We start from the raw sequence: 9439 nt of genomic DNA, 5'->3' as shown, positions 1-9439 counted from the left end.
AAAATATATATAGGATCGGGTCGTTACAGGTAAACTTTTATTGATGAGTAAAATTCTGATCGAAAGATCTGGAGTGATGGAGTTTAACCCTCAAAAGTAATTGATTTTTTCAGCTCTTAATACATACAATTAATATATACAATGATTTTCATTATAAGATGCATGATTGATTGTGCACGTGCATCATGTGTGTTTTAGGTCGCAATATCATAGCAGGTGCTAGGATGATTGATCACCATGGTGATCTTGGTGAAGACAGCGGTCGAGCTCCTCAAAGAGTGGATTATTATTAGTGTTAGTATTATTATCTCAATTTGTATCGAGTACTCAAGTTTTGGCAAAGACTTGAGTCAATGTAACATTTTTATCATAGTGGATTTGGTCGAAATTTGGCCTGGGGTTTTTCCCTCTACATTGAAGGGTTTTCCATATAAATTTTGGTGTTCTTGTTTGTTACTTTGTTCTCCTCTCGTGCATGTTCAAAGCGAAACAATTGAAACACAAAACTTCAGTCTCTCTAACAATGGGCTGGGCAATGAAGGCTTACAACTTGGCCCATTTGTCAAATCCGCTCAACCTGTATGGATAACCAACCCCATAATTTTTCCATCCATCGCCTTAAATGAATAGATTTTTTTTTTTTTATAAAAAATACTATTGGAGAGTCCTTATAGTCCTTAGTAGGTAACGAGCCTAGTTTAGCGGCCCAACTAGTGGTCAGTATACAAGCCCAACTGATACGAGACTAAGGTTAGAATGAAGTAGTCGTCTAAGTCTTAGAGACCAATATGACTCCATTCTGTAACCACCAAGTATGATGGGTAGGATGATCAAACCAAACAATGGGGTTTATTATCTTTGGGATGACTATCATACCAAAGAACAATTTGATAAGAACAACTAGAGGGTCAAACCTATCGCCGATACTTATCGATAATCTACCATGCCTATATATACATGATAAGAAGGGGAGAAAAGGACACATTCTAAAGGCTTTTGGGTGATAACTCTTTCTACAAATCACTGACTTAAGTATCGGAGGTGCATCAGGCACCTTGGGCCCCCATCTTTATTTATTATAGGTAGAGAGCTTTGGTGGACCATGGAACATGTCCTTAACAGTGACACCGTCTGTGGAATTCTGAAGGTATCATTTTAGTTTCTCATTGGACTCCAGCGTGATTTCCACGTGCCAACCACCACGCGCTCTCAAGCTACTCGTGGTCTAGACATGATGCCTGCAAACATGGGGGGATCTTCCTTAGTCGAACAACTGCTGAACTGCACAAACCTACCCTATAGTGTGGAAGTCATGGTCGTGTCGCTCCTGCCAAAATTCAAAGTATCGCAAATTGAGATGTATGACGGATCCCGAGGCCCAGCCAATCATCTAGAGAACTTCAAAGCACACATAACTCTCTATGGTTTTTCTGAAGAGATAGCCTGCCGGGCTTTCCCATTAACGTTAAAGGGCATGGCGAGAGGCTAGTTTGGAGCACTACGACTTGGGTCAATTGACAGTTTTGAAGAATTAGCTAAGCAGTTCCTAACGCAGTTTATATAATGTTTTGCTGAATTTGGATCAAAATTGCATTCATATTTATGTGTTTAGGCTAATATTACACCATTCTTGGACTTATTCTCATTTCATCGGTTTTATAGTTTGTAATTTTTTTTTTTTTGTATTTTAGGCAACACGTTGTGGCCGCAAATATATATATATATATATATATATATATATTTTAACACAATAGCTTATTTTGGGCAAAAACCCTTACTAGAATAACTATTTGAGACCATATCCTTCATCGCAAATTATCAATTGCAACAATAAATGATGTGGAGGGCTCAGCTAAGGACCAGGAATAGACTAAGCTGAGGATAGGGTGTCGAGTACCTTAAGGTACTACTGTTAACAGATGGATTTCTGATGTCTATTAAATATGTTTATGTATTTGGTTTAGTAAGACTTAAAGATTTATCAGTTTATTATGTTGAGACTATTGGGAGATTGTGGACCCCTTGGTTTATGTTGTTATTGTAATGATGACTTTGTGGAGATTATTATGTGTCTAATTGGAAAATATGAGATTGTTTATTGTTTTCGAAATCTTTGGAGATTTTAGATGTGTTGGGATACAGGTTTATAAGTGGCAGGTAATAATTCTCTTACCCATCCGGGTATAGCCCTAGTTTTGCTTAATCTAGGGTTGATTTTTAGGGATGATTTTAGGGTTTTGATTTACTTTTTTTTTAAATCAGTTATCTTCAACTTTGTTATAATTTGTTATGATATCATTTGATATAACTTTGTGAGCTAATTGGTCCTCTGTTATAATTGGCTTTTTTGCTTAATCTAGGGTTGATGTTTGAGGGATGATTTTGTCCATTTTATTTACTTTTTTTTGAACTTTTGCTCTCTCAGTTTTAGCTATGTTTTGGTTGTTTTTTTAATTTGTTTTTTTTTAATTGGTATTTGCTTGGAGTTTGTTGTTTTTAATTGGTGTTTTGCTTGGAGTTTGCTATTTTTATTTGCCGGCATTTGCTGTTTTAATTTGCTATTTTTAATTGGTCCTCTGAATTTTACAAACATGTAGGAGCAAGAGGGTTATATTCTCTTGTTGTTTTTAATTGGTGTTTTGCTTGTTATTTTGCCTGGTCCTCTGATTTTAATTGGTGTTTTATTCTAATGGACTTGCTGGTTTTGAGTGTCTGGTGGACATGGCAATGATCCCTTTTTTGATTTGCTGGTGGACTGTTTTCTCTTGTCTGTTAATTGTTGGTGGACTATTTTCTATTTGTGTTTGAATTGCTGGTGGAGTTGGTGGTGGAGTTGCTAGTTGCTGGTTGGTTGCTAGTGGAGCTGCTTGTTGAGCTTGCTGCTTGCTAGTTGTTGCTGGACTTGAGCTTGCTGCTTGTGGAGTTGCTTGCTAGTTGCATGTTAAATGCTGGTGGATAGTTTTGTAATGGATTTTGATACATGACATTTGTAATAGATTATGATGGTTATCATTATGTATTAGATTTTGATGGATTTTGATACATGGAATTTGTAATGGATTTTGTTGATAATGGTTATCATTTGTAATGGATTTTATGGTTAATTATGGTTATGATGTTCATGTACACAAGTTATCATTATGTATTAGGTTTCTTCATGTAGATCTTGTTGTAGATCTTATGTAGTAGGTTTTAATTGCAAAATATGAAAAACAAATTTGAAAAAAATTATTATTATTATTAAGAAAATAATATTTTATTATTATTGTGACTAATTCAATGTAGGAATCTATCTTAAATGACAAAGGTAAAAGGCAAAACAGGTCATTTTAGTCAAATTTTGCCTTTGCCTATTCCTTTTGCCTACACCATTGCTAATGCTCTTAGTGTTCTAATTGTATCCAAAACCACCTTTTGTTGGTTATTTCCTCAATTGGTTGAGGAACATGCATCCAGTCCAATATTTTGTGTAAAATGGTGTTTTATTGAGACTCTCCACCCCTTTTCTATTGAGAAAAGATATATAAATGCCCAAATGCACAAGCTCTGTGTGAGCCTTTTATAAAAAATTAGACTCCACTAAGAAAAAGTTTAAAAATTTTACTTTTTTAAATTGAGGTCTACATTTTTACAAAAACTTGTACAAGATTTATACATTTAGAACTTGTACTTAGCATTACTCTTTTCTATATCTATTTTTAGTTAAATGAAATAGTATTCATAAAAAATTATAGTTATATATCTTCTTTAATTTTTTCTTTCTTGCATATGTACCATCTGAAACTTCTTCAATATGTACTTTAACAAAGCCATTTAAGAGTAAAAGAATACAGAGAATCCAGAGAGATGATTCGCTTCATCCTAAAAAAAATAAAATCCACACAATCCTGTCTCTCTTCAAGAAAACAACCTATGATTAATTTACAGTTAGGAATCAAAAGACATCATGGGCTTTTAAACAACAGTTCTCCCAACAGTTCCAATATTCCATCCCCTCTCCTTTTCCTTTCGAATCTGCTTCTGCTGCGACTCCTTATTAGTTCCAGCTCTCATATTATTATTGCCCAGCAACGCTCTATGTGCCATCATCCTTCCCCGACTTCCTATGGAGATCCTAACCTTCTCCGTCCCAACATTTACACCACCTTTTCTGATGTGAATTTTCCTTTGGACGCTTCGTCTCAATATGCTGCTTAGCTTCTTATTACCTCCAATCTTCGTTCTTTTGGGACTGTCACAAGGTGTCTGCTCAGGCAAGCAGTTAGCTTCACACGCGTTTGTGTCTTCTGTCTTATCAGCTTGATATGGTGGGAATGGCAGCAATGATAATGGAAGTGTGGCTGAGCTTGGTGCAGGTGGGAGTGGGATTAATGAGCTGCGTCTTGGAGCAGGAGGTGCTGGAATCCTTCTTTCCATTGTGCAAATAGAGACTCTTCCAGTCCTTTTCGGTAGTAGGGGCTGTTCAGCCTTCTCAGGGTTGTTTTCCTTCTCTGCAGGATCCATGTATTTGATAAAGCCATCTGTCTGATGAAGAGGCATATGGGATTTCGAGACGTTGTTCTCCGAAAGTGGTCGTGTGAGATTTACTTGGTCTTTGCTCATTGTACTACTAATTGTTTCATTTAGGTTCTTGTGACTTCCTAATGGTCGATTCGCAAGTGGCAGCCTCATTGGCGCTGTATTTTGCTCTTCTTCCTGATGTTTCATTTGTTGTTGCTGCTCAGCTATTTTTGTGTCTACATGTTGGCGTGCCAGCTTCCTTTCAATCAGCAGTTGCGATTCCAATTCTTTAACCTTCGATATAGAACAATCATTTATTACTTGAAAATGTGAAAGCAATGGACAAAATGGGTCTTAACACAATACCTTGTCTTGCAGGTTTTTGGATTTAAGATCTCTTTCTTTTATCTTCAAATCCAATACATGAATTGTTTCCTCCATCTTCTTGATGTGCACATCTTTACTCTTCGCATCTTGCTTGGTTCTCTCAACCTAACAAATTACACAGACGTTTGACATGCAGTAAGCAAACAGAATCAACATTCAAACACAGTAACTAGACAGAGATAAGATGAAATAAAGAAGTTGCTAATTTGAGGACTCATATACCATGTATTTGTATTTCAGAAGTTCGCTGGTGTCTAGTTGCCTCTTTGCTGGACCAAGTTCTATTCCTCTCACTCTACTCGCAAAGTTCAGTGAGCAAAGGGTCTCACCCAAATCATTTTCGTTGGGACTGATCTGTACAAACATTAGGGTCTTTGAATCTCCTCCTGGCAAATATAAATATTTATTGATCAGGTGCTTCATTTTCTATTCTGCATCTATATAAACCGATGCATAAATTATTGCTAATAATATAGAGTACAATAGAAGGAGCAAATCTAATATTACTTCTAAGGGAACATGGAGAAAAGAAGTACCTAGAGAGTCTTGAAGCAAGTGTGTGAGCTTGGAGTTCCTACGGATTGACAGAAAACAAATTAGCACCAAAAGTACACATCTAGGCTTCTCTATGTAGACATTTGGAAGTTACCAATGCAAAGGCTAATCCTTATGTTTATAACCTGAAAGGAATGTGCGGACTTCTTGTTGCAAGAGCGGATATAACATCACCAAGTGCAGAAAGGGATCTATTAATATTTTGGGTTTCCTTGAGTCGTTCACCTTGCACTTCTGTCTTGGCAACTCTCTCACTTCCTGCCAGGTCCACCAACCATAACTTGCTTTTTGTACATTCCCCATTCAACAAATTCTCCCCCTTCACCATCACACAGTGTATGCTGTATTATGAAACAACCGAAGTCTATCTTCTCAGCAAAATCCTTACAACATCCTTTTCAGATATTTATTAAGATGAGTTTATTAAAGATGAGATAAACAGACCAGTGGGATCGGCTGCTGTGCTCATTGGCATTAGTTGAGCCAACTGCCCTTGCATTACTGCCAGTCTGTAAAACTTCCCAGACCTCAGTCATGTTGTTAACATGTGCTTCAACCAGTCCCGGGACATGATTTATTCCCTCTCCCACTTGCCTTATTTCAAGCCTACAAAAACAACCAAAACATTTATACCGCTGGATTGAAATCTCAAGCCTTTCCTCCCTTTGTTGTACTGGCAATGGCAATGGCATGGCTAACATGCCAAAACAGTGGTGAATCAGTCAAGCATTGGTTTAAGATGGAAATGAATGGAAAATTAATTGTCATTACAAGGGAAAGAGAGTTCTCTTTAATCTTCTGATTATCAAAACTTCAAGCAGAACTTTTTCAATAATTTTTTAAAGGGAAATTCAACAATTTCTACACCAGCTTTGTGTGGAAAAGGTAAAACACTAAATGGCAAACAACCAAGCATCTTTCCACTTGCCTTTTAGAAGCTGCTCCAGGCTGAACTCCAGAGACTAGCAAATCTCGTATTTGCTCATTATAGACTTCCAAGACACTTACAGATACATCATAACGAAATACCTTCTGTCTCTCTGTAATTATGTGAAAAAGTTCCTCGAGAGTCCTAAAATTTACTCCTCGAGCTTCTTCTGTACCCTCCATTGTAAAAGTTTTTCCTGTTCCTGTCTGCCCAAAAGCGAATATGCAGACATTGTAGCCATCTAGAACTGAGGTTGCAAATGCAGCCGTGTCTTGAAAAATGTCGGCTAGACATACAAATAAAAATGCAAGAAATGCATTGTCAAATATGAAGCATTTGTGTGCCATTAATCAATCCATAGAAACAACATTTTGCTTAAACTATTGACTTGTAGTTACTTTGGGTTGCTTGGGGGCCAAATACAGCATCAAACTTGAAGGTCTTTCTAGGGGCGCCATTTGATCTTACAGTGAGTTCACCATCTTTAGCATATTCAAAATCAATGGCCATTGAAGTTCCTGCTGCAATTTCTTCCTTGTTCAGAGGCCTACACCTGCAGAAGACCCTTATGTTTCCTGCAAGTAAGCATACTTGATGTCAATAAGCCCTCTTCTGTTTCCTAGCATAATACTTCAAAATTAAATGTACCTTTCAACTCTAACACCTTGTTGTAAAGTTCTTTTCGTTCCTTAGCCCCTTCAACAAATTTAATCTTAAGGCCTTTGTGTAAATCAACTTGCTGGTTGACTAATGCGAGAGAAAAAAGTTAATATAGTGAAAGTAAAAAGGTAATATAATTGGAGATTAGGAATGTATGAGCATGCGAACTTACTTGCAGAGTGAATGGCAGTCCTCATTTCATCCATATCTGTAAGGCACTTCTTATAGGTCCTTGCTTCCTCTGCTAGCTTTATGTGTTCCATTTTCATGATCTGTTACATGAAACTTATTAAGAAAGTGAAATAATACTGCCAGATGCTCAAAGCGACATAGTTCTATTAACATTTTCTCTCTTATCTGAAGCATCGGTTATGGTTTTGGTACCTTAAGTTTTCTTGTCAAGTCTCTCAATGAAGAAAACCAATTGCTCTTCTCTTTCACTTGTCCCTCGATGGCAAAAGCTGCAAACAGGCAATCACTAATACAGTTGCACATGTTTGAACAGTAAAGAACAACAACAGCAACAACAAAAATAGATTTCCACACCCAAAGATCCAACATGCATTGACTTGCGCATGAGCTCATTTTGGAGCTCCTTTAAAGAATTCCAAGCTTCTTGGCATTCTCTAGTCTTAAGTTGGTTCTCCCTCTCAAGTTGCTCCAACATTCTCCTCGTCTCTGCTAGTTCAATTTTCTGAGACTCAAATTCTCTTCGGAGAGTTTGATAATCACCTTCCACATTGAAGCTACCATTATCCTACAGTGAAAATCTTCAATTAGAGTTGAATTATCCTAGCTTTAGTTCTTATAAACTAAACCTGCTCAGTTTTGTTTTTCAAAAGAAATGTACTTTTGGTGCTTCATGTTCTGCCACTTGAGACATTGTCATGCCTTTCAGCAAATCAACTTCTCTGGAATCTGACAACTTCAATTCATCAGGATTCAACAAGGGAAAAGCTTGTAAAACAAAATTTGTAACATAGCCCTGGAAGAACAATTAAAACTTACCAGCATTAACGCTTAGAACCGGAAGACTGTCTTTAGCTGACATGTCTTCAGTCGTGGGCAGGGGATGAAGCTCGAAGGAGGTCTGAGGAGAGATGTCTTTAACTGTTTGGCACAATGTCGAAGAGGAATTTACAGCTGGGGTCCTCTGGGTATCTTCAATTTCAGACCCATCGATGCCATTCTCTAGAGATAGCTCTACAGAAGACCCTATGATAGGATGACATTTATTTTCCAAGAGCTGAGGAGAATCTTCATAGCTTATGTTGGGAATATCGGGGGATCCAGCGCAGATAACCAAATCAGGAGATGTAAGGGAAAATCCCAACAAGGAACGACCTGAAAATAAATGCAGAATTAAACACGAAACCATTAATGAAAACCCTTCAGCTTTTCTTGCAAATTATCCACCAACAACGGCATTCTTGTCTCTTGGTTAATTGGATGTCCCCCAACAAATGGCATACAAGCTTTATCTTTTACCGAGAAGAACAAATAATCGTTATTACGAACACCATTAAAACAATTCTCAAGAAGGGTCTGTAAAGAAAGTAAATAAATAGGTAAAATGATCTTGGCCACATTACCGTGATATATGTCGGGATCTGACATTGTCGAAGTGTGTGCGCTGGGAAATGGTGGCCAGTTGTCTGTCAAGAAACAAAACAGATATGGATCAAGAAATAAGAGGAGGTGCGGAAAAGATTTGGAGGTAGGAGTAGGGTTCGCGGATGGAGAACTTACATTGAGAGTAGGAGTGAGAGTTAGAGCTGTGTTGTTGGCAAGAAACGTCTGTGAGAAGAAGTGGGTCTTGCCATTGATTATCTTCCATTGACAAATTCAAATAAGGTAAGACTGTTTTTTGAACGAGCGCTAAAAAGGAGCTGGGAAAGAGAAAAAGAGAAAACAGTAAGCTTTCGAATCTCCGAGGAGGGAGAGAGAGAGAGAGAGATCAAATTAAGCGGGGGTAAAGAAAGTTTTGTTTACAATAATCAATCCTTTGGGTTTCCGTAGATTTCGTCGATTAGAGCTTACGCAGAATTTGATTCAAGTGCATCTGCGTTACTTGGGACATAGATGACCGTTGGCTGTTTGAATTTTGAAATTTCATAACCGGGCCATCTAAAAAGCACCAAATTTTGAATGAGCTTCATAGGATTAGGTGTTGTTTTTTTGGCAAAAATTACTTACTGGTTCTTAATTTTATGAATTTCGGTTTTTTATTACTTTTTTCCCTTTTAGATTTCATGCTTTTTTATTTAATTAAGATATTTTTTAAAATTTTGTGGCTTTATTTTATTTTTAAATTTTCTCTAATTTATTGTTTTTATTTTTTTTTTAATATTTATGCTAAGGTGGCATGATGACCGTGCATTTTTTCAATTAATATAAGTTGATTGTTTA

At 37.0% G+C, this 9439-nt stretch overlaps 1 protein-coding gene across 1 annotated transcript; it reads right to left on the bottom strand.

The window, feature by feature from the left end:
• Positions 1-3796: 3796 nt before the first annotated feature.
• On the bottom strand, positions 3797-8957 carry LOC108985355 (kinesin-like protein KIN-14Q). The gene is made up of 16 exons (XM_018957632.2): positions 8780-8957; positions 8623-8685; positions 8039-8374; positions 7881-7948; positions 7577-7787; positions 7415-7491; positions 7203-7302; positions 7019-7117; positions 6769-6945; positions 6371-6656; positions 5887-6048; positions 5568-5783; positions 5424-5461; positions 5110-5273; positions 4867-4992; positions 3797-4794 (listed from the first exon to the last, which is right to left on the bottom strand). The coding sequence occupies exons 1-16, from the start codon at positions 8865-8867 to the stop codon at positions 3955-3957; spliced, it is 3051 nt and encodes a 1016-aa protein (XP_018813177.2). The 5' UTR covers positions 8868-8957; the 3' UTR covers positions 3797-3954.
• Positions 8958-9439: the final 482 nt, after the last annotated feature.

The sequence above is a fragment of the Juglans regia genome, chromosome 9, assembly GCF_001411555.2.
Source record: "Juglans regia cultivar Chandler chromosome 9, Walnut 2.0, whole genome shotgun sequence".
Taxonomy (NCBI): Eukaryota; Viridiplantae; Streptophyta; class Magnoliopsida; order Fagales; family Juglandaceae; genus Juglans; species Juglans regia.
The sequence above is the reverse complement of the archived record's forward strand: the minus strand, read 5'-3'. Positions and strand labels throughout refer to the sequence as shown.